Here is a 25,999-nt window from a genome sequence, read left to right on the forward strand (position 1 = left end):
GGCTAGTATGTCATAATCCTTCTATTAATTGGTCTAGTAATTCTATCCTATCCTGGAACGTTTCTTGTCATGTGAAGTGTTTAATGTCTGCTATCCCTCCTGTTTCTTCTGTCCCCTCTTCTCAGGAGGAACCTGGTGATTTGACAGGAGTGCCGGAGGAATATCATGATCTGCGCACGGTCTTCAGTCGGTCCAGAGCCACCTCCCTTCCTCCTCACCGGTCGTATGATTGTTGTATTGATCTCCTTCCGGGGACCACTCCCCCGGGGTAGACTATACTCTCTGTCGGCTCCCGAACGTAAGGCTCTCGAAGATTATCTGTCTGTTTCTCTCGACGCCGGTACCGTTGTGCCTTCTTCCTCTCCCGCCGGAGCGGGGTTTTTTTGTTAAGAAGAAGGACGGTACCCTGCGCCCCTGCGTGGATTATCGAGGGCTGAATGACATAACGGTTAAGAATCGTTATCCGCTTCCCCTTATGTCGTCAGCCTTCGAGATTCTGCAGGGAGCCAGGTTCTTTACTAAGTTGGACCTTCGTAACGCTTACCATCTCGTGCGCATCAGGGAGGGGGACGAGTGGAAAACGGCGTTTAACACTCCGTTAGGGCATTTTGAATACCGGGTTCTGCCGTTCGGTCTCGCTAATGCTCCAGCTGTCTTTCAGGCATTAGTGAATGATGTACTGAGAGACATGCTGAACATCTTTGTTTTCGTTTACCTTGACGATATCCTGATTTTTTCACCGTCACTCCAGATTCATGTTCAGCACGTTCGACGTGTACTCCAGCGCCTTTTAGAGAATTGTCTCTATGTGAAGGCTGAGAAGTGCGCCTTTCATGTCTCCTCCGTCACATTTCTCGGTTCTGTTATTTCCGCTGAAGGCATTCAGATGGATCCCGCTAAGGTCCATGCTGTCAGCGATTGGCCCGTCCCTAAGTCACGTGTCGAGTTGCAGCGCTTTCTCGGTTTCGCGAATTTCTATCGGCGTTTCATTCGTAATTTCGGTCAAGTGGCAGCCCCTCTCACAGCCCTTACTTCTGTCAAGACGTGCTTTAAGTGGTCCGGTTCCGCCCAGGGAGCTTTTGATCTCCTCAAGAAGCGTTTTACATCCGCTCCTATCCTTGTTACTCCTGACGTCACTAAACAATTCATTGTCGAGGTTGACGCTTCAGAGGTGGGCGTGGGAGCCATTCTGTCCCAGCGCTCCCATTCTGACGATAAGGTCCATCCTTGCGCGTATTTTTCTCATCGTCTGTCGCCGTCGGAACGCAACTATGATGTGGGTAACCGCGAACTGCTCGCCATCCGCTTAGCCCTAGGCGAATGGCGACAGTGGTTGGAGGGGGCGACCGTTCCTTTTGTCGTTTGGACTGACCATAAGAACCTTGAGTACATCCGTTCTGCCAAACGACTCAATGCGCGTCAAGCTCGTTGGGCGTTGTTTTTCGCTCGTTTCGAGTTCGTGATTTCTTATCGCCCGGGTACTAAGAACACCAAGCCTGATTCTTTATCCCGTCTCTTCAGTTCTTCTGTAGCTTCTACCGACCCCGAGGGGATTCTCCCTGAAGGGCGTGTTGTCGGGTTGACTGTCTGGGGAATTGAGAGACAGGTAAAGCAAGCACTCACTCACACTCCGTCGCCGCGCGCTTGTCCTAGTAACCTTCTTTTCGTTCCTGTCTCTACTCGTCTGGCTGTTCTTCAGTGGGCTCACTCTGCCAAGTTAGCTGGCCACCCCGGCGTTCGGGGTACGCTTGCTTCTATTCGCCAGCGGTTTTGGTGGCCTACTCAGGAGCGTGACACGCGCCGTTTCGTGGCTGCTTGTTCGGACTGCGCGCAGACTAAGTCAGGTAACTCTCCTCCTGCCGGTCGTCTCAGACCGCTTCCCATTCCTTCTCGACCATGGTCTCACATCGCCTTAGACTTTATTACCGGTCTGCCTTCGTCAGCGGGGAAGACTGTGATTCTAACGGTTGTCGATAGGTTCTCTAAGGCGGCTCATTTTATTCCTCTCGCTAAGCTTCCTTCCGCTAAGGAGACGGCACAAATCATCATTGAGAATGTGTTCAGAATTCATGGCCTCCCGTTAGACGCCGTTTCGGACAGAGGTCCGCAATTCACGTCTCAGTTTTGGAGGGAGTTCTGTCGTTTGATTGGTGCTTCCGTCAGTCTCTCTTCCGGTTTTCATCCCCAGTCTAACGGTCAAGCAGAACGGGCCAATCAGACGATTGGTCGCATATTACGCAGTCTTTCTTTTCGAAACCCTGCGTCTTGGGCAGAACAGCTCCCTGGGCAGAATACGCTCACAACTCGCTTCCTTCGTCTGCTACCGGGCTATCTCCTTTTCAGAGTAGTCTTGGGTACCAGCCTCCTCTGTTCTCGTCCCAGCTCGCCGAGTCCAGCGTTCCCTCCGCTCAGGCTTTTGTCCAACGTTGTGAGCGCACCTGGAGGAGGGTCAGGTCTGCACTTTGCCGTTATAGGGCGCAGACTGTGAGAGCCGCCAATAAACGTAGGATTAAGAGTCCTAGGTATTGTCGCGGTCAGAGAGTGTGGCTTTCCACTCGTAACCTTCCCCTTACGACAGCTTCTCGCAAGTTGACTCCGCGGTTCATTGGTCCGTTCCGTATTTCTCAGGTCGTTTATCCTGTCGCAGTGCGACTTCTTCTTCCGCGACATCTTCGTCGCGTCCACCCAGTCTTCCATGTCTCCTGTGTCAAGCCTTTTCTTCGCGCCCCCGTTCGTCTCCCCCCCCCCCCCGTCCTTGTCGAGGGCGCACCTATTTACAGGGTACGGAAGATCATGGACATGCGTTCTCGGGGACGTGGTAACCAGTACTTAGTGGATTGGGAGGGGTATGGTCCTGAGGAGAGGAGTTGGGTTCTATCTCGGGACGTGCTGGACCGTTCGTTGATCGATGATTTCCTCCGTTGCCGCCAGGGTTCCTCCTCGAGTGCGCCAGGAGGCGCTCGGTGAGTGGGGGGGTACTGTCATGTTTTGTCGTAGATTGGCATGTCTTGTCTCTGTGCTTTCTCTTCTATTAGTTTCCCCCTGCTGGTCTTATTAGGTTCTTTCCCTCTCTCTATCTCTCTCCCTCTCTCTCTCTCTCTGACCTCCTCCTTATAGGCTGTCTTATTGTCGTCAGTGATCAGGCCTACCACCGCTGTGTTGTCGGCAAACTTAATGATGGTGTTGGAGTCATGCATGGCCACGCAGTCGTGGGTGAACAAAGAGTACAGGAGGGGACTGAGCACGCACCCCTGTGGGGTCCCCGTGTTGAGGGTCAGCATGGCGAATGTGTTGTTGCCTACCTTCACCACCTGGGGTCGGCCTGTCAGGAAGGATCCAGTTGCAGAGGGAGGTGTTCAGTGCCAGGGTTCTTAGCTTAGTGATGAGCTTGGTGGGTACTATGGTGTTGAATGCTGCACTGTAGTCAATGAACTGTCATGTTTTGTCATAGATTGTCATGTCTTGTCTCTGTGCTTTCTCTTCTATTCGTTTCCCCCTGCTGGTCTTATTAGGTTCTTTCCCTCTCTCTATCTCTCTCCCTCTCTCTCTCTCTCTCTCTCTATCGTTCCGTTCCTGCTCCCAGCTGTTCCTCATTCTCCTAACTACCTCGTTTACTCTTTCACACCTGTCCCCTATTTTGCCCTCTGATTAGAGTCCCTATTTCTCCCTCTGTTTCCGCTTCTGTCCTTGTTGGATCCTTGTTTGCTGTACTGTGTCCTTGTTCCGTCCTGTCGTGTTTTTGCCTTCTTCAGATGCTGCGTGTGAGCAGGTGTCTCTATCAGCTACGGCCTGCGCCAACCCGAAGCGACCTGCAGTCTGTGGTCGCATCTCCTGTTGTTCCCCTCTACTGACTAGAGGATTTCAGTTATTCCTGTTTGGACATTACCAGTGAAAGAATTCAGGATTAATCGTTTTTTGTTAAGACTGGAATAAACTCTGTTTCTGTTAAGTCGCTTTTGGGTCCTCATTCACCAGCATAACATGAACAGCATTCTCAGGTAGGTGTTCCTTTTGTTCAGGTGGGAAAAGGCAGTGTGGAGTACAATAGAGATTGCGTCATCTGTGATCTGTGGATCTGTTGGGACATTATGCAAATTGGAGTGGGTCCAGAGTTTCTGGGATGATGGTGTTGATGTGAGTCATGTCCAGCCTTTCAAAGCATTTCGTGGCTACAGATGTGAGTGCTATGGGGCAGTAGTTATTTAGACAGTTTACCTTGGTGGTCTTAGGCACAGGAACAATGGTGGTTTGCTTGAAACATGTAGTTATTACAGACTGGATCGGAGAGAGGTTGAAAATATCAGTGAAGACACTAGCTGGTCAGCAAATTCTCTGTGTGTGTGTCTTGGTTATATATCTGGCCCTGCGACCTTGTGAATGTGATCCCTGCACAGATAATGTTTCTAACCTCTCTGGATTACAACCAAACAATGATCAGTGTACCATATTACGTATTGGATCGCATAAAAATACAACTTTTACATTATTGTGAAGTTTTTTTTTACCAATAAAATTGTCTGACGGTGAAGTGGACAGACTCGGTATTCTGATCCCTAAAAAAATAAAGGAACTTACTACAACCAATTTTAACAGAAAGTTGGCAAAAAATAGATAAGATCTTGCAACCATGGAAAGGTAAATACCTGTCTATTTGTGGAGAAATTACCCTGATTAATTCTTTAGGCATATCCCAGTTTACCTATTTACTTATGGCCCTGCCATTTAAGCAAAACATATTTCACTTTATTTGGAACAGACAATAGTTATTTATATAGTGAATATGAGTTTGGGGGGAGCTAAATGTATTAATTATGAAAGCACTAAACCTCTCACTAAAAACATCAGTCATACATATCCAAGATGTATCACAACTGGCTGTAATTGGAAGTCCCATAGGGCGGCGCACAATTGGCCCAGCGTTGTCCTGGTTCGGCCGGTGTTGGCCGTCATTGTAAATAAGAATTTGTTCTTAACTGACTTGCCAAGTTAAATAAATGTTTAAAATAAATAAATAATTAAAAATACAAAAATTATACTTAAACCTGAACTGGTTCTCCAGGAGAGTAAGCATTGTAAGCAAAATGTCCTACTTTACATTGATCCAGAAAATATCTTTGTAATGATATTATGAATAGGAAAGGTAGAGTTATGTCACATGTGCAGTTAACAAACATATATGAAAATGTTTGCTCTATCCAAAATTACAACCAACTGATTGCAGCATTACCGCAAAAATTAGGAGGCAAGTGGACGGGGGAGAAGGTAGGGAACTTGTTTGTCTGCCCTTTATTAAAGACACAAATTTGCCCCATTTTTTTATGTATCTAAAAACATATGCCAGTTTTACTTGCAGGCCAAAATGTTGACGGCGGTGCCATACAGGTTGCAAAATAGTTGGGCAAAGACTTTCAACCGTGCACATGGTTTATGAACTAATACGCAAAACAACGCTTGATTGAAAATGGAGTTTTTCATTTTAAATGATTATACAAAATTCTTGCCACAAACAGAATGTTATGGGGCATACAACCAACTTAGCTCTGCAAATATTGCTATGAAGAGACAGAATCAGTAGATATCTGGTCACAGTTTCAGGAATGGCTGAAAAATCGAATCATTTACCTAAAATCACCCAACAAAAAGCACTCAACAATATCATCATATTTTTAGTAAAAACATGTATCTTTAACTTACAATCTGACGATACTATGTGTTTACACGGGTTTGAAATTGATGTGAAACAGAAAAATATGGAAATCTAAAGAGGCCGGTTTACGGAGATATGTGGGATGGACTGTGAGTAGCTGAGTGGTGCGTTTTAAAAGCTCATGTTCTATAATAGTTAGGACTGAAAAAAATGAATAAGTACTATCTATCTAGATGCAATGTACAGTATATAGAAATATGAAATTACTTTATCCATACTATGTAATGTCATGACTGTCCTGTGAGGATCAGAATGGGTCAGGTCAGACTGACGAGATTGTGACAGTAACCAGGCCTCTCTCTCTCCCACAGAGGGGAAATGGGGAGCTGCTGGATCGTCAACCGTTCACACTCGGTCGTAAATTACAAGAGAGGGAGACTCTCTCGCTTGTTCTTTAGTATTAACCAAAGGAATGTCTTTGTTCACAGACAGTTTTGCCCGCCCAAAACTCTAACATCCAAAAAGTGATAATGGAACAATATTTCTAACATAACAATGTGGGAAATGGTCAGTGGGGAACTATGGAAAACAGATGTCATATTGTTTTACATTTTGTAATGTTATTACATTTTCATCCAATATGTTGTGAACACATATGAAAGTGATGAAGGTATTTGTGTTAATAAGATAGGAATGTGATTTTAGTTTTCTAATGAGATAATAGTTTTTGATATTCTTTGCACATTAAGTAGCCACGCCACGAGTGCGGTCAGAGAGCTTGTCAGAATGACGGAACTTTTTTACTAAGATTGCATAAAGGCTTGAAAGAGAATCAACCTTTAGACCAGGAAACTTGAGGTGGAGAGCTACACGTTTGGAATGGTTGACTCTTTGAACCTCAACACGAGGTGAAGAAATGAACTCACCTTCCTTTGGACCAGAGAGACGAAGAGTTGCAGCTCATGTCCATCGTGGTCCGAATCCTGAATACCAACACGAGGATGAAGAGTCGAGAAGCTCACCTCAGACAATCACTGGTACAGCTGATTAGCTGTCTTAAGGCAAATATTGAGAAAAGCTAATCTAAGTGAGACTATCCTACTACGTTCATCACCAATGGGAACCGTCGACATGGCTGGTTATCGTCCAAAGTGACAACAGTAGAAAACGGGAAAGGGGAGGGGAGATCCCTATTGGACAATCAGAGCCATATAGCTGGAACAACTTTCAGAGAAGGTTTGGTTCCGACCGAGATAAACGACAAACAAAGGCATTTCACACGTAAATACATTCATGATTTCTTATTCCAAGTGGTTCGTTTGCAAGATATATGATTAATGTCCTCTCTCCCCCCTCTTCATCTATGTTGGAACAAGCTGTCATATCTTGTCAGTCCACTAGGGACCTTTGTCTCATGTAAGTGTGTGTGTGTATTTTGTGTTATTATTTAGTTAGCTAGTAAATAAATGATTAAACCAATTTGTGTAGTACTGAATTATGCGCAAGTCTGGGGTTTTTGCAGATCCAAGAAGGTGACGATCGTTCAGAATGAGTATTTGACAAGAGGTAATGATTAATAAGATGGCTGTTTATTAACATTATAGGTAAAGACCTTATAGAGTTTAATTTGGAAGATGGTAACTTTCTAAACAACTTCTTCCGTGGTGCCCCAAATCTTAATTACTTAATTGTTACATTGTTAATTTAATGGGGTAACAATTAAACATAGTTAGTGGATTAAATAAATAACAGTCATCAGATTAAAGTCACGACAGTAACTACTGCAACTACAAAAAAACAAGTGCCATGTATGTAAAATGTGTGTAGAATATACATGTAACAACAAAAGAAAAAGCTATATTAACTAAGTTTATTTTTGTCCTCCGAAGAGGGTGGAAATGCGTAATAATAACATGGTATGTTATGCAGGTGAATGAGGACCCAAAAGCGACTTAACAGAAACAGAGTTTATTCCAGTCCAAACAGAAAACGACTAATCCTGAATTCTTAACAGGTAATGTCCAAACGGGGAATAACAGAAATCCTCTAGTCTGTAGAGGGGAATAACAGGAGAAGTGGCCACAGACTGCAGGTCGCTTCGGGTAGGCGCAGGCCGTAGCTGATAGAGACACCTGCTCACACGCAGCATCTGATGAAGGCAAAAACACGACAGGACGGAACAAGAACACAGTACAGCAAACAAGGATCCGACAAGGACAGAAGCGGAAACAGAGAGAGAAATAGGGACTTAATCAGAGGGCAAAATAGGGGACAGGTGTGAAAGAGTAAACGAGGTAGTTAGGAGAATGAGGAACAGCTGGGAGCAGGATAGAGAGAGAGAGAGGGATAGAGAGAGGAAAAGAACCTAATAAGACCAGCAGGGGGAAACGAATAGAAGAGGAAGCACAGGGACAAGACATGACAATCTATGACAAAACATGACATGGTAAGAACACTCACTATTCTTATCAATGTTGTTGGCTGACTCCTTCCTCTTGTTGCGAAGGACGACTAAGGGACTGAAGAGGGGAAGAAGAGAAAGTGTTGCAGAAGTTGTTTATTTAATCAAATTAACTAAATTATTTAATCAAACGTACCTATGAGTATTACCATCACCTTGCTTTGTAACAAAGGTCAACAAGTTTTCATTTTCAATGTAAGTTCAAGTTGTTTGAAATAGGATACCTCTACCAGCTAATATCGTGGTTATGTATTTAAAGTATATAGAATACCTACTCAACAGCAGTACTGGAGGACGGTGGGGGCAGGGGTGGTGGAGGAGGAGGAGGAGGTAGTGGAGGAGGAAGTGCAGGGGTTGAGTTGTCCTTCTCTGAAACCAGGTCTTTCTCTGCGTCTTTCAGCCTATCCTCAAGCTGTTTCACTAAAACGAAGAGAAAGTACCACCAACCACAAGTGTGTCATATTTGAATACCGTAAAATAGCATTTGTTTGAATATTGAAAATGGGGCAACGAGAAATTCAACTTCAGACGGTTATAGTGTTGTTTTTTTGTAATTAAATATTTGAATTGTGCATCAGTGTCCTATGCTCACTGTGACCAAACTTCATCTGTAAATGTACCTTCCCCCTGAAGCTGGGTGACAGTGTTCTGAGCCTCCCTGAGCTGGGTGTCCATGGTCCTCCTCTCCTCCTCACTGCTCTCCAGTTGGCCTCTGACACATTGCAGCTCAGACAGAACACTGCTCTCTTCCAGAGCACACTCGGTCGGTTCCACCTTTGATAGTCATGTACAGCAACATGTATTAGACTTACTGACTATTTTTTAGGTTTTGTTGTACATTTACCCCTTTTTCTCCGCAATTGGTAGTTACAGTTTTGTCCCATCGCTGCAACTCCCCTACGGACTCGGGAGAGTTGAAAGTATGGTGGAAATTACAAGATTATGTTATTATGCTGTTATTGCATCAAATGGTTGTTTTATGCAACAGAATAAGAACGCTCATCTATGCGTGTTCTACTGAGGATGGGCCTCTGGAAGATTTACAATGTCTTTGGGGATACCGCATTCCAGAGCATGAGTTAATGTTTCTGTTCTATACGGTACCAGGGAGAGATGGCTCCAGTATGGAGTTGGGGGACCAAACATTGGTCTCTACACAATGAGTTCTTGTGTTTTTACAGCATAGACTGTCTGCTGTGAATTATAATTATCTTTCATACAAATCTAAACCTTGTGACCCATTCCATACATCTGTTGCGTGTCATATAGACTGAAGGAGGATGGACTTTGCTAGAAAATGCTGTGGCTCAAACCATCTCTTTGAGTTCTCATTGATCACCTCCAGGGGTGATTACCAACCAGCTTCATTACTGCAGTAATTAAATAATGAAGTTTGATTGTTTTGAAGAAATCTTAAAAGTCGCTTATTTTGATTACAATAATTCCACCACAAAGGTCAAGAGTCATGCGTCCTCTGAAACACGACTCTGCCAAGCTGCACTGCTCGATTAACTTGGAAGCCAGCCGCACCAATTTGTCAGAGGAAACACTGTTTAGCTGGCAACTGAAGTCAGCTTGTAGGCGCCTGGCCCACCATAAGGAGTCGCTAGAGCGCAATGGCACAAGGAAATCCCACCCCTAACCCAGACAATGCTGGGCCAATAGTGCCCCACCTCATGGGTCTCCCAGTCACAGCCGGCTAGGATCGAACCCGAGTCTGTAGTGACGCCTCAAGCACTTTGATGTAGTGCCTTAGACCGCTGTGCCACTCGGGAGACCTAGACCTATACATTTAAATGTAACCTATTCAGATCCATTGCTCAGGTATTATACGCCAACAAATACACTGTAGTTTCTTTTTTTACCCCCTTTTTGTGATTACAATCTTGTCTCATCGCTGCAACCTCTCAACAGGCTTGGGAGAGGCAAAGGTTGAGTCATGCGTCCCCCAAAACATGGCTTAACCCGGAAGCCAGCCTGCGGACTGAAGTCAGCCTGCGGGCGCAAGGAGTCGCTAGAGCGCAATGAGCCAAGTAAAGCCCCCCCCCCGGCCAAACCCAGATGACTCTGGGCCAATTGTGCGCCGCCTTATGGGACTCCCGGTCACGCCCGGTTGTGATCGAACCCTAGGCTGTAGTGACACTGCAACACTGCATGGCAGTGCCTTAGACCACTGTGACACTCAGGAGGCCTAATATACTGTAGTTTCAAAGAGACTCGAACATTGCCTCTCTCTCACTCACTCACTCACTCACACATACACTCTCACTCACACACACACTCTCACTCACACACACACACACACACACACACACACACACACACACACACACACACACACACACACACACACACACACACACACACACACACACACACACACACACACACACACACAATCTACCACACACACACACACACACAATCTTTATCTCCTGTAGGGTACTGCTGATGTGGGCCACCTGTTCCAGAGCATGTTGGAGCTGGAGACTGGTCTCTGAACTCTGCTGCAGCACCATGCTCTGTCTCTGGGTCTCCTTCTGCTTCACCAACACCTGCCAGTCAGTCAATCAATCCATCAATCATGAATCAATCAATTGTCAATCATTCATTTGCTTTTTCATATTTTGTTTTGGATGTGCAAGAGTTATGACCAGCATACAGTCATCAGAGGTATGACTAGTGGAAAGGGGTGGTATGAAGTCAAATTAAATGAATATGGAATCCTATACAGAATGAATCCAAATTCCCTTCCAGCAGCATAGATAAAGCTGTAATGTGAAGCTGTAAATGGTCAAATGATAGTGCAACTAGGTTTAACAAAACCGTTACAGTCAGAGACAGTGAGTTTAGGAATTGAAAGTCCGTGAGTCACTTTCACTTTTGGCTCCCACGAGGTCGAACACAGTGAAGGTGTGGCGACAGCAGTCATCTGTGTGTTTGACTATACATCATCATTACAGTTAACAAAACAACCAGTCCCATATTTACTCCCAATTACCCTGGTGTAAGCACTCTAAAGTCCCTATAGCACAAGGCTACTTTCACACAGCTAGGGACCAAGTAGGGAGTGCTGTTTGACAAGGGAAAGGGGCTGCTGGTTTCCACACAATATGCACACACGCATGCACAGACACACACACACACACACACATGCTTAGCTAAGTTATTTCCTATTTGAGGCCCACATCATTATTATGCAGCACGACACATGCGGAGAGAGAAGACCTATGAATGGGGAGTGTGTTTTCAAAACATGTGAAAGTAGACAAATAGAGGCTTCATACACACACACACACACACACACACACACACACACACACACACACACACACACCATCAAACAAATAATGCTTCGCATTGCATTAAGAGTAAAGGGGGCTGAGTTGTGTGGTTGTCTCAGAACAGTAGGGGTCCTTTTCACAGGTAAGGATCCCTGCGAGGCGTCCCATTATGTGCCTGTCTGGCAAATAGCGAACATCGTGCACAAAGGCGACAATTGCCAGCATTCAATGTAAAGTGTCAAGCTAAAGGCGGGGTTGTGTTTAAAGCTATAGTCCCCGTTCTCAAAATGCCGCCGTGATGGATGCTCATTATAAAGCGAGGGGGGGGGCTCTAAGAGGGGAGACTACTTTTGTTGTCCTCCTAGACGCCCGTAAAAAAATAGAAGGAAAGGATAGCCACCTTTGTTTACAACAGGGCCAGCTGGGGAAACGTGAGCTGTGTGTATGTGTGTTTACAAAGTGACCAGCCTGCCTGTGTCCCTCCCTTCTCACACCTCTTTGTATTGTATTTGTTTGGCTAATTTGTCCTCTTTAATGAATACAGAATGAATGGGTGTATCTACCCCACCCCCCTCCCCGCGCGCCCCAAAATATGCCCCCTGTCTGAATGAGGAAGTGAGTGTCTGAATGAGGAAGTGAGGAAGTAGCCCTGCCCTCCCTCTGTCCAATGCTCCTCCATTCACTAGGACTGCCCTCGGGGCCCTGGTTGAGGCCACTGCTGCTCCTTGTCTTCCTATGGCATGCCACCTATAGGAGTGTGAGATGGGTGCACACTCGCACGCACACACACACACACACACACACACACACACACACACACACACACACACACACACACACACACACACACACACTGAGAAAACAGAAACACATACGCATGTACACAAAACGCACAGAAATGATATACACAAACGGAAACACATACGCATGTACACAAAACGCACAGAAATGAAATACACAAACCGAAACACAGGGTTGTGTACCTGGTGAGCAAAGACCTCAGCGTGCTGTCTGAGACCCTGTTCCAGGTCCAGTTTCTGACGGATCTCTGTGAACTCCTCTGTCACTAGCTGGGATACTATGGGATACTATGGACCCACATACACATAAAACATTGAATGTGACTTTGGTATGAGGTGAATGGAGCGTATATCATGAGGAACACTGTTATGTGTCTTAGTGGGGTCTCACCTCTCTTCATCTTATTCATGTTCTTGTTCTGCTTGGACAGTTTCTTCAGTATGGCCTCTTTCTCCCCAATCTCTAGGGCCAACTGAGTGGCACATGTGGAAGAGTGGGAAACAATAAATACTTATAAAGTTTTACTTAGTACACACACACACACACACTGCTATCTACCTGTTCTTCGAGCTGGCTCTGCTCTCTCTTCAGTGAATCGACCTGCTCACACAACTGCATCTTCTCCCCCAGCAGCTGTTCCACTGAGGCCTGCAGCTCTGACCATGATGGAGTGAGAGAGAGGGTGGGTGGGGGAGAGAGAGCGAGAAAGGGGGAGATGTCATGCTGGTGAAAGAGGACCCAAAAGCGACTTAACAGAAACAGAGTTTATTCAAGTCCAAACAGAAAACGACAAATCCTGAATCCTTAACAGGAAATGTCCAAACAGGGAATAACAGAAATCCTCTAGTCTGTAGAGGGGAATAACAGGAGAAGCGGCCACAGACTGCAGGTCGCTTCGGGTAGGCGCAGGCCGTAGCTGACAGAGACACCTGCTCACACGCAGCATCTGATGAAGGCAAAAACACGACAGGACAGGGCGATACACAATCACAGCACGGTGAATTCTAAACAAGGAACCGACGGGACAGGAACGGAACACAAAGGAAGAAATAGGGACTCTAATCAGGGGAAAGGATCGGGAACAGGTGTGGGAAGACTAAATGATGATTAGGGGAATAGGAACAGCTGGGAGCAGGAACGGAACGATAGAGAGAAGAGAGAGCGAGAGAGTGAGAGAGGGAGGGGGAGAGAGAGGGATAGAAAGAGGGAAAGAACCTAATAAGACCAGCAGAGGGAAACGAATAGAATGGGGAGCACAGGGACAAGACATGATAATAAATGACAAACATGACAGTACCCCCCACTCACCGAGCGCCTCCTGGCGCACTCGAGGAGGAATCCTGGCGGCAACGGAGGAAATCATCGATGAGTGAACGGTCCAGCACGTCCCGAGACGGAACCCAACTCCTCTCCTCAGGACCGTAACCCTCCCAATCCACTAAGTATTGGTGACCCCGTCCCGAGAACGCATGTCCATGATCTTATGTACCTTGTAAATAGGTGCGCTCTCGACAAGGACGGGAGGGGGAGGGAAGACGAACGGGGGTGCGAAGAAAGGGCTTAACACAGGAGACATGGAAGACAGGATGGACGCGACGAAGATGTCGCGGAAGAAGCAGTCGCACAGCGACAGGATTGACGACCTGGGAGACACGGAACGGACCAATGAACCGCGGAGTCAACTTACGAGAAGCTGTCGTAAGAGGAAGGTTGCGAGTGGAAAGCCACACTCTCTGGCCGCAACAATACCTTGGACTCTTAATCCTGCGTTTATTGGCGGCTCTCACAGTCTTCCCCGCAGACAAAGGCAGACCGGTAATGAAGTCTAAGGCGATGTGAGACCATGGTCGAGAAGGAATGGGGAGCGGTCTGAGACGACCGGCAGGAGGAGAGTTACCCGACTTAGTCTGCGCGCAGTCCGAACAAGCAGCCACGAAACGGCGCGTGTCACGCTCCTGAGTCGGCCACCAAAAGCGCTGGCGAATAGACGCAAGAGTGCCTCGAACACCGGGATGACCAGCTAACTTGGCAGAGTGAGCCCACTGAAGAACAGCCAGACGAGTGGAAACAGGAACGAAAAGGAGGTTACTAGGACAAGCGCGGCGACGCAGTGTGCGTGAGTGCTTGCTTAACCTGTCTTTCAATTCCCCAGACTGTTAACCCGACAACACGCCCATAAGGAAGAATCCCCTCGGGATCAGTAGAAGCCACAGAAGAACTAAACAGACGGGATAAGGCATCAGGCTTGGTGTTCTTGCTACCCGGACGGTAAGAAATCACAAACTCGAAACGAGGAAAAACAACGCCCAACGAGCTTGACGGGCATTAAGTCGTTTGGCAGAACGGATGTACTCAAGGTTCTTATGGTCTGTCCAAACGACAAAAGGAACGGTCGCCCCCTCCAACCACTGTCGCCATTCGCCTAGGGCTAAGCGGATGGCGAGCAGTTCACGGTTACCCACATCATAGTTGCGCTCAGATGGCGACAGGCGATGAGAAAAATAAGCGCAAGGATGAACCTTATCGTCAGACTGGAAGCGCTGGGATAGAATGGCTCCCACGCCTACCTCTGAAGCGTCAACCTCGACAATGAATTGTCTAGTGACGTCAGGAGTAACGAGGATAGGAGCGGACGTAAAACGTTCTTTTAGAAGATCAAAAGCTCCCTGGGCGGAACCGGACCACTTAAAACACGTCTTGACAGAAGTAAGAGCTGTGAGAGGGCAGCAACTTGACCGAAATTACGAATGAAACGCCGATAGAAATTAGCGAAACCTAAAAAGCGCTGCAACTCGACACGTGACCTTGGAACGGGCCAATCACTGACAGCTTGGACCTTAGCGGAATCCATCTGAATGCCTTCAGCGGAAATAACGGAACCGAGAAAAGTAACGGAGGAGACATGAAAAGAGCACTTCTCAGCCTTTACGTAGAGACAATTCTCTAAAAGGCGCTGTAGAACACGTCGAACGTGCTGAACATGAATCTCGAGTGACGGAGAAAAAATCAGGATATCGTCAAGATAGACAAAAACAAAGATGTTCAGCATGTCTCTCAGAACATCATTAACTAATGCCTGAAAAACAGCTGGCGCATTGGCGAGACCGAACGGCAGAACCCGGTACTCAAAATGCCCTAACGGAGTGTTAAACGCCGTTTTCCACTCGTCCCCCTCTCTGATGCGCACGAGATGGTAAGCGTTACGAAGGTCCAACTTAGTAAAGCACCTGGCTCCCTGCAGAATCTCGAAGGCTGATGACATAAGGGGAAGCGGATAACGATTCTTAACCGTTATGTCATTCAGCCCTCGATAATCCACGCAGGGCGCAGAGTACCGTCCTTCTTCTTAACAAAAAAGAACCCCGCCCCGGCCGGAGAAGAAGAAGGCACTATGGTACCGGCGTCAAGAGACACAGACAAATAATCCTCGAGAGCCTTACGTTCGGGAGCCGACAGAGAGTATAGTCTACCTCGAGGAGGAGTGGTCCCCGGAAGGAGATCAATACTACAATCATACGACCGGTGAGGAGGAAGGGAGTTGGCTCGGGACCGACTGAAGACCGTGCGCAGATCATGATATTCCTCCGGCACTCCTGTCAAATCGCCAGGTTCCTCCTGAGAAGTAGGGACAGAAGAAACGGGAGGGATGGCAGACATTAAACACTTCACATGACAAGAAACGTTCCAGGATAGGATAGAATTACTAGACCAATTAATAGAAGGATTATGACATACTAGCCAGGGATGACCCAAAACAACAGGTGTAAACGGTGAACGGAAAATCAAAAAAGAAATAGTCTCACTGTGGTTACCAGATACTGTGAGAGTTAAAGGTAGTGTCTCAAATTTGATACTGGGAAGATGACTACCATCTAAGGCAAACATGGGCGTAGGCTTGTCTAACGGTCTGAAAGGAATGTTATGTTTCCGAACCCATGCTTCGTCCATGAAACAACCCTCAGCCCCAGAGTCAATCAAGGCACTGCATGTAGCACCCGAACCGGTCCAGCGTAGATGGACCGACATAGTAGTGCAAGATCTAGATGAAGAGACCTGAGTAGTAGCGCTCACCAGTAGCCCTCCGCTTACTGATGGGCTCTGGCCTCTTACTGGACATGAATTAACAAAATGTCCAGCAACTCCCAATAGAGGCACAGGCGGTTGGTGATCCTCCGTTCCCTCTCCTTAGTCGAGATGCGAATCCCTCCCAGCTGCATGGGCTCAGTCTCAAAGCCAGAGGAGGGAGATGGTTGCGATGCGGAGCAGGGAAACACCGTTGATGCGAGCTCTCTTCCACGAGCCCGGTGACGAAGATCTACCCGTCGTTCTATGCGGATGGCGAGAGCAATCAAAGAGTCCACATCTGAAGGAACCTCCCGGGAGAGAATCTCATCCTTAACCACTGCGTGAGTCCCTCCAGAAAACGAGCGAGCAGCGCCGGCTCGTTCCACTCACTAGAGGCAGCAAGAGTGCGAAACTCAATAGAATAATCCGTTATGGACCGTTCACCTTGGCATAAGGAAGCCAGGGCCCTAGAAGCCTCCCTACCAAAAACTGAACGGTCAAAAACCCGAATCATCTCCTCTTTAAAGTTCTGGAACTTGTTAGAGCAATCAGCCCTTGCCTCCCAGATAGCTGTGCCCCATTCTCGAGCCCGGCCAGTAAGGAGTGAAATGACGTAAGCAACCCGAGCTCTCTCTCTAGAGTATGTGTTGGGTTGGAGAGAGAACACAATCTCACACTGCGTGAGAAAGGAGCGGCACTCAGTGGGCTGCCCGGAGTAGCAAGGTGGGTTATTAACCCTAGGTTCTGGAGGCTCGGCAGGCCAGGAAGTAACAGGTGGCACGAGACGTAGACTCTGGAACTGTCCAGAGAGGTCGGAAACCTGAGCGGCCAGGTTCTCCACGGCATGGCGAGCAGCAGACAATTCCTGCTCGTGTCTGCCGAGCATGGCTCCTTGGATCTTGACGGCAGTGTAACGAGCGTCTGAAGTCGCTGGGTCCATTCTTGGTCGGTTCCTTCTGTCATGCTGGTGAAAGAGGACCCAAAAGCGACTTAACAGAAACAGAGTTTATTCAAGTCCAAACAGAAAACGACAAATCCTGAATCCTTAACAGGAAATGTCCAAACAGGGAATAACAGAAATCCTCTAGTCTGTAGAGGGGAATAACAGGAGAAGCGGCCACAGACTGCAGGTCGCCGGGTAGGCAGGCCGTAGCTGACAGAGACACCTGCTCACACGCAGCATCTGATGAAGGCAAAAACACGACAGGACAGGGCGATACACAATCACAGCACGGTGAATTCTAAACAAGGAACCGACGGGACAGGAACGGAACACAAAGGAAGAAATAGGGACTCTAATCAGGGGAAAGGATCGGGAACAGGTGTGGGAAGACTAAATGATGATTAGGGGAATAGGAACAGCTGGGAGCAGGAACGGAACGATAGAGAGAAGAGAGAGCGAGAGAGTGAGAGAGGGAGGGGGAGAGAGAGGGATAGAAAGAGGGAAAGAACCTAATAAGACCAGCAGAGGGAAACGAATAGAATGGGGAGCACAGGGACAAGACATGATAATAAATGACAAACATGACAGGAGAGAGAGGAGGAGAAGGAGAGAGAAAGTGAAATGTGAGAGAGAAAGATAAGCAGGTATCTTATATCTCTTTACATTTTCTTGGTCCGTCGGGTAAAAGTACAAAAAAACAATCCTCTCAAATCTCAATTCTATTGCCTTGTCATACTGGTATCTCTCACTCATGTTCATACATTATACAGTATGTGTTCGGGATGGTAGTTGTTGTGTATGGTGGATCTCAGAATGTCTCTATACCTCTGATCTGTGCCTGTCCTTGCAGCACAGCCTCCTCACCGCTGTCCCCATCGGGGTTGGGGTCGACCCCCTGGTCAGACTCCAGGTCAAAGGTCACGGTGGCCATGTATTCAGGAAGCTTAGGGAGGAGTGGCAGCAGACCTTGGCTCCTCCTCTTCAGAACCTTGTTCTCTTTTGTCACCTTTGTGTTCAAGGAGAAAGATATCTGATAAGAGCAGTGTTATTTATTCCACAGGGCGTGCAGGCTTTTGTTCCCGCCTAGTAGTGATTCAACTTATGAACTAATCATTGAGCCCTTAATCATTAGCTGACTTGTCTGTGTTAGTACTGGGCTGGCACAAAACGTGCACACCCAAGTGGGACACTGATTGGTTCAGTGGATGACATCACTGAGACATTCTTTGGAGTTCCAACGCCGTCGCATGACGAACTACAGTAACCACAATACACCCCACCTTGACAGCGAGGGCCTCTGCACTCTCCCTGCAGGAGCGTTCAATCTGGAACTGCATCTCTAGAACATCCATCTCCTTCAACAGCTGAGAGGATACTGAGGAGAGAGGGGGAGAGAGACAATGGGAGTGTGGAGAGCGAGAGAGAGAGAGAGAGAGAGAGAGAGAGAGAGAGAGAGAGAGAGAGAGAGAGAGAGAGAGTGAGAAAGATGGTATTAGGCTGCTGGATGAATAGACTCCTACAATGGGTGCGCATTTATTCTCATTACGGAAGCTTCATTGGAAAGCTGAGCTCCCACCATGTAATCAAGGATGTTGACTGGTGCAGCTCACCTTCCTCCATCTCCGACAGCTTCTGACTGGCCTCATCCCTCTGCTTTTCCAGAATCTCACACTACAGGACAGATCAAACAAAGAGACACATGAACAGAGAAATCAGTCACATCTTACTTACTTTTTATTGCATAAGAAAGTAAATAAACAACGTGCTTGGAGTTATTAGTATAAGATCTTGGGGGGGGGGGGGTTCAATAGAGGAACACTGGGGCATCACAGATGCTATTGAAGATACCTGAATATCTCCTTCATCTTCAGAGGAGCAACTTCTTTCTCCACTCGAAGCTGAGAAAATGGAGAAAAAGTTATTCCAGAACAGAAACAAAATGTTCAGTTATTACAGCTCTGAATCATGAATAAGTGGTCAATAAATGAGGAAGAACGACATTCGAAACCAAATGAGTAAGGTTTTCACTACAGATGTTGGATCTTAATTTGAGCCAGTGTGCTACAGCAGTAAAAATAATTCTGCAGCAACAGGAAATGTGAATTATTATGTGGATTAAAATGAATGGACATTTTAGTATGGCATGATGCAGTTTTCATATGGGAAAATCAAGTCTGAAATTTCAAAGTGGGAAATTACAAACGTTAGAAGCCTCTTTAAACCTCAAATACACTACAATTTTAACATCTCCTGCATTGCAGGAAAGTTCTCCTGCAAAGGGTGATCAAATTAAGATTGTTTTACTTCTGCAGTACTTTACAGGCCCTAAAAGAGGAAGCTCCACCTTCTGTGAGAATTACAGGAAGAGATTCCGGAAGTCTCACTTGAACAGGGATCTAAACCATGCCTTTCCCATAACCACCCAGGATTATAACTAATGGAAGCATTATTAACACATATCCTACCAAAAAGGTTAACATTGAAATGGAACATAGGCTATACAGTAGTTTATGGGACTGGCCTGCGCATTAGCCATATACAGTAGGCTTTGTCATCATCAAGCAAAGCTTTACACGAGGTTAGGGATATCAGAAATATTTCCATAATTCACATGAAATATCAGATAGTCACTTAAGTATTTGTCTAAATAAGTCCATGACACCTTTCTCACTTCCACATTCATTTACCCTCAAATGCAGACCTAATTTCAAACAACAAACGCTGTAAGTAAGGTATGGAATTTGGACCAGTTGATATACCAGTTTAATAATACCCCTGAATCGTTGACAGTCTCACCTGCAGCAGTGCTGTTTTCCCCTTGGAACGACATGATTACCCAGCTAGCCTCCGGTTCTTTCGCCTCTGGTTCTATTGCCTGTGGTTCTATAGGCTTTGGTTCTATAGCATATGGCTCTATAGCCTCTGGTTTTAGCCTAAGGTTCTATAGCCTCTGGTTCTATAGCCTCTGGTTCTGTAGCCTCTGGTTCTACAGCCTCTGGTTCTATAGCCTCTGGTTCTATAGCTTATGGCTCTATAGCCACTGGTTCTAGCCTCTGGTTCTCTGACTCCCTGATAACAGTCTCCTTGTTCTGTTCTGACTCAGGATCTTACTTCGCCTTTGACCAGCACACACATTCCCACAAACACACACACCCCCAGTGTGTAGGAAAGGGAACCGAAAGTCTTGACTTGGAGTGATACAAGACGGGGAGTTGTTCACACATACTCATACCAGTGGTGAAAAAACTATAATTGTGCATATTTTAGTAATTTAGCACAGGGTTTCCCAAACTCCGTCCAGGGGCCCCCCTCATGAATGTAAGTTTTTGTTTTTTTCCCTAGCTCTACGCAACTGATTCAAATAACCAACTCATCATCAAGTTTTGATTATTTGAATCACCTTCGTAGTGTTAGGGCAAAAACCAGACCAAGAAACCCTTATTTAGCAAACACTCTTATCCAAAGCGACTTAAAGTGGTGAGTGCATCCATCCCCCCCCTCTTCTGGGTCCCCATGAGGGTCAACCCCACAACCTCGGTGTTGCACAACCAACTGAGCCACACAGGTCCGCATTTTAAGGTTAGGACCACTACATTGAATTCTTCCATCCTAACATTGTCACCGATGACATCTCTGCATGTCCTTAAAAGATCCCCTTCTTCCACTAAACACCTGAAGTATCCCCAGCCTCAGTAAGAAATTGTGCACTCCAGTTGACATCTCTAACGGGGACACTGTCTTTGTAAATCTACAGTAAAATCAAAGTGTGTCTCTCAGGAGAAACCATTCCTGGTATCTTCATATTACAGTAGAGGAACATGTTGTGTGCGAACCAAATGGCACCTTATTCCCTATGTAGTGCACTACTTTTGAACTTGACCCATTGGGCTTTGGTCAAAAGTAGTCCACTAGATATGGGATAGAGTGCTATTTGGGACACAACCCTTGACCTCTGTTTGCAGTCTTAACAGAGATCTGCCATTAAAAACTTTTTAAAATCATCCTGGAAATGACATGACATAGATTGGGAAGAAGAACCCTCAATTATTCACACACACACACACACACACACACACACACACACACACACACACACACACACACACACACACACACACACACACACACACACACACACACACACACACACACACACACACACACACACACACACACACACAACCAATTACTCAGACTATTCTCCCCCATGTTATTTATTCATAATCCCTAGAGTGGATATTGTTGTTTTTAGCAGCACACAACTTCACAGGGACCAGGCCTATATCTGGTAAGGGCAGAGACCTCAGTTCCAGCCCTGATGTTCGGATTAATAATAAAACAACGTGTAATAAATACCAGCATTGTGAAGGGAAAGACTGAATTCAGCAACAATCAACCCAAAAAGAACAGTACTGACTGTCATACTTTTCAGCAGTAGAATGATTTTCCAGTACTGATAGACTGACCCATGGTGCTACTTTAAAACTGGTTGGATGGTCTCATTCGTCATCCTGAGAGATTGGGTGTGGTGGGACGCTGCAGCACTTAGCCTATGTTCTCTCCGGGAGAGTTTTTATTGTGAGGTTTTTGTGAGAATGGATTGCAGCGGCTTGGGTAGCGTAGCTACATTGCAACCAAACGTCATTGTGAACGTCATTACTTTGCAAACAGACCCACAATAACCATGGCACAAATATAACACAAAACTAGAGGGAGTGGGACACACCAATAGGCTACCGTTGAAAAAAACCAATATGACTTTCTATGAAACAACTCGTGCTTTTGATTTATCAAACATGCGTTTACCTCATCTCTTACACTATAAACCATTGTGAATGTGCCAAAATGTTTTTTTTTTTAACACATAGGTTTCTAGATCAATAACAAACATTTATGGTTTTGATAAATGTGATTTTGATCACGATGTGCCCCCCCCACCAGGCTTGTAGATTTGTCTGTCACCATGGATACGTGGCCCCCAGGCTTGTAGATCTGTCTGTCACCGTGGATACGTGACACTTTGTTACATCAGTTACAGAAGGGTGATAAAGGTGAAATTGTCACATAATATCATGGCTGTCTGTTGGCATTAGCAGGGGACATTATCCCAGGGAAAGACTTGTGGAGCACTACTGGGCGCATAAACAAATAGGTGGAACAAATTGGTGGAGAGAGCGTAGTGAGGTGTAGGCCTGACCTTAGTTGACCTGGTAGTTATTAAAAACTGTTATATGATGTTTTTCCTGAGTCACTAATGAGTTGGTAACATTTAACACAAAGAAAGGCTAGCACAGTTGAATATAGTCACAAAGTCACTATTAGCCTACTGTCAGGACCCGGTTACGAACCCGGGTCTCCGGAGTGAGAAACAGTCACTTAACCAACTGAGCCACGAATAGTCGGCAGAACCTAGAAGATGAGGCAGACACAGCAGTACTTGAGACGGTGTATTTAATGAAGTAAAAAGTGAAGTTCTTCAGGAAAACATGTAACTCCACAACCTCAAAAGGAATCCTACAAGAACAAAGGTAATCCTCCAAGACAAAAAAGGTAAATCCACAAGGTGGAAGGTAAAGCACAAAAAGCCTCAAAAGATACTCAAAAAACAAACAAACAAGAACAAAAAAACAGAATTCCACAAGAGAGTCCACCGGGATCAACAAGAGTTCTCAGAGTACTAGGGCTGGGTGCTAACATACAAACACAGAGCAAAGAACAGAGGAAAACAAAGGGTTTAAATACAATCAGGGGAAACGAGGCACAGGTGCAAATAATAATGGGGATCAAGGGAAAACAATAGGTCAAAAGGCACAATGGGGGCATCTAGTGACCAAAAACCGGAACAACCCTGGCTAAATCCTGACAGCCTACCCCCCCATACACATTGTCAATCGAAAGAATCTGACCCTTCCACCGTTCTTTTTCGCTCCTATTTGTACATTTTGTAATCGTTGTAAAGACTGATTCCATGCATTAGAGCATTACCTATCTTTTATCAAAGCAAACCATTGTGACACATTCGATTCATTCTTTTAAAGCCATAACCATCATGGAATTCATTGAATAAAATGTTGTTGCTTTGGATGGATCACAAGGTATCCACATCGGGGGAAATTGTGAGGAAAATATTTAGATAAAATATGTTCAGGATTATTTCAGAACAATTCATGGTTCTACACCTTTGTGGTTGATAAAAGGCATGCCTTTATAACAATTGTTAGAGGTTGTCCATGGCCAATTTCTAGAAGTTCCATAAAATTGTTTAGTTTTACAATTAGGCTGTTCGACCAACTCATCTAATATTTTTGCATACGAAATAAGACTTTTTTACATTGATTGCTGCAAAATAAATATACATGTTGTTGCTGTTTTCAGATGTTTTTTGTTGGTTGTATAACTATTTATTTATACATCTTTGTTTATTGAAACATGAAGAATATATATGAAAATACCTTTTTACATCAATATGTTCAAATAAACGATTTATGAGATGAATAACTATACAAACATTTATTCAGACAGTGCAACGATCGTCTTCGTGATAAAGAGAGGAGGCCCAAAGCGCAGCGTGGTAAGTGTTCATGATGATTTTTTAATAGAAACGAACTGAACACTGAAATACAAAACAGTCAACGATGTGAACAAAACGAAAACGAAATCCGTGTGGCCAACACACTCACACGGAAACAAACACCCACCAACCAAAAGTGAAACCCAGGCTACCTAAGTATGATTCTCAATCAGAGACAACTAACGACATCTGCCTCTGATTGAGAACCATACTAGGCCGAACACAAAAACCAACATAGAAAAACAAACATAGACTGCCCACCCCAACTCACGCCCTGACCATACTAAAACAAAGAATAAAATAACAGAACTATGGTCAGAACGTGACAGACAGCCTGGTGAAGATATTGGCCTACACCAATTATTGCAATAGTTATTGCACAAGACAAAATATGAATTAATTATAATTCTGAACTTGATTGATTTCTCATCTTTATGTTGATTTTGTAACACGAATAAATGTTGCGCAATGAAACGAATAGATGTTAAGAAATACGATAAATCAGCTTCATCATTCTATCTCTTTTCTCAGAACTTGCGCAAAAGTAATTGTCAGAAGTGGGATTCGAACCCACGCCTCCAGGGGAGACTGCGACCTGAACGCAGCGCCTTAGACCGCTCGGCCATCCTGACACACGGAGCTTTTGATCAGCACGTGTTTTAACACACTGGGTTTGTTCATCCTTTTGAGAGTCTGAACATTGGCATTATATCATCAAAACATATATTAGCGACTGTCTCTGCTAGAAATGTTTACGTTGGGAATCAACACTGGCGATTTCAGAACCGACTTCAATGGAATGAGATATGTTACTACTGGACTAGACTAAAAACGTGCTACGATGGATGATTCGTTAGTTAATAGTATAAATGAACCCATTTTCACGTTCTATTTTTATTATAGGCCAACATTTTCTATTTTTAATAACAGGCGTACCATGTCTTGTTTTTGACTTCACCATTTGGATGCCATATGGACTCAACATCAGGGGTGAGAAGTTGCATTGTTGGAGAAATGAACTTGTGAACTGTTTGTTTATTATCTCCATCATGTCTTGTCTGGGCCAGCTGGCCTTAAAGGGATAGTTCGGCGATTTTACATCCATCCTCACATGATGTATTCAGACTGCTCACAACAAAACAACTTATTTGTTATCCTCAAATCTCTCCATTGCTCAATCATCTGAGATCCTAAACCGGCCCTGCCCATAGATTTACCCCTAATATCAACGGGGTGTTATACATGTCTATTTACAAGCACAGATGTAATGCATCTTATGCCCAAGAGTGAGAGAGACAGAGAGAGAGAGTACGAGAGATATAGATGGAGGGATGAACAGGGGGTGGGAGATGGCAGAAGGCAAGAGGGAGAGAGAGGGATATAGATGAAGAGAAAGAAAGAGAGAGAGAGAGAAAGAGGGAGCGAGATGGGGATAGAGGGTTATAGAGGTAGAGTGAGAGAGAGAGGGATATAGAGAAATAAGAATAGAGAGAGAGAGGGGGAAATAGAGAAAGAGTGTGTGTGAGAGAGAGAGAGGGGGAAATAGAGGAAGTGTGTGTGAGAGAGAGAGAGAGATGGGGGGGGAATAGAGGAAGAGTGTGTGAGAGACAGAGAGAGAGAGAGACAGAGGGATGGGGCCAGTACGGTGCAGCCACAGAGGCAGCAGAATCTGTGTGTTGATAGTCTGTGGTGATAATACAGAACTCACTGGGTGTAGGGGATAACGATCTGATACCTTGTGCCGATTGAGGACACACACACTCCACCCAGCATCTGGCATGTGTGTGTGTGTGTGTGTGTGTGTGTGTGTGTGTGTGTGTGTGTGTGTGTGTGTGTGTGTGTGTGTGTGTGTGTGTGTGTGTGTGTGTGTGTGTGTGTGTGTGTGTGTGTGTGTGTGTGTGTGTGTGTGTGTGTGTGTGTGTGTGTGTGTGTGTGTGTGTGTGTGATTACAAGTTGTTGTTTATTGCTTTGTATGGAGGCAGCAGGCTATGGATGGACTAGGGCACAAGGCGAGCATCTGGTGGTGCCAACTGCAGCTGGCTGGCTTATCATAGTCATGATACTAGGACTAATACCCCAGATAGCTTTGGGTTCGTTTGGGAAGAGTACATCAATGTACAGTATACAATGCATTCGGAAAGTATTCAGACCCCTTCCACTTTCTCACATTTTGTTACGTTACGTTTTTTCATCAATCTTTTTGCAAAAGATAAAAACAGAAATACCT

General features: G+C 45.5%; 1 protein-coding gene and 1 non-coding gene across 2 annotated transcripts in view; both read right to left on the reverse strand.

Annotated features, from left to right (window-relative positions):
- The window catches only part of LOC124013836 (shootin-1-like), a 31,240-nt gene extending 10,934 nt beyond the window's left edge, over positions 1 to 20,306 (reverse strand). The window contains exons 1-11 of the mRNA XM_046328400.1: positions 19,998 to 20,306; positions 19,050 to 19,099; positions 18,812 to 18,872; positions 18,482 to 18,576; positions 18,027 to 18,207; positions 12,752 to 12,849; positions 12,584 to 12,665; positions 12,401 to 12,480; positions 8,729 to 8,882; positions 8,384 to 8,528; positions 8,108 to 8,166 (exon numbers count right to left, since the gene is read on the reverse strand). Coding sequence (XP_046184356.1) covers positions 8,108 to 8,166; positions 8,384 to 8,528; positions 8,729 to 8,882; positions 12,401 to 12,480; positions 12,584 to 12,665; positions 12,752 to 12,849; positions 18,027 to 18,207; positions 18,482 to 18,576; positions 18,812 to 18,872; positions 19,050 to 19,099; positions 19,998 to 20,031 — 1,039 coding nt within the window. The 5' untranslated portion in view covers positions 20,032 to 20,306. The remainder of the gene's footprint in view (positions 1 to 8,107; positions 8,167 to 8,383; positions 8,529 to 8,728; positions 8,883 to 12,400; positions 12,481 to 12,583; positions 12,666 to 12,751; positions 12,850 to 18,026; positions 18,208 to 18,481; positions 18,577 to 18,811; positions 18,873 to 19,049; positions 19,100 to 19,997) is intronic.
- Positions 20,307 to 24,321: 4,015 nt separating this feature from the next.
- trnal-cag lies at positions 24,322 to 24,404 on the reverse strand. The gene has a single exon. It is a non-coding gene; the product is annotated as a tRNA-Leu (tRNA).
- Positions 24,405 to 25,999: the final 1,595 nt, after the last annotated feature.

Source organism: Oncorhynchus gorbuscha, linkage group LG25 (genome assembly GCF_021184085.1).
Source record: "Oncorhynchus gorbuscha isolate QuinsamMale2020 ecotype Even-year linkage group LG25, OgorEven_v1.0, whole genome shotgun sequence".
NCBI classification, from domain to species: Eukaryota; Metazoa; Chordata; class Actinopteri; order Salmoniformes; family Salmonidae; genus Oncorhynchus; species Oncorhynchus gorbuscha.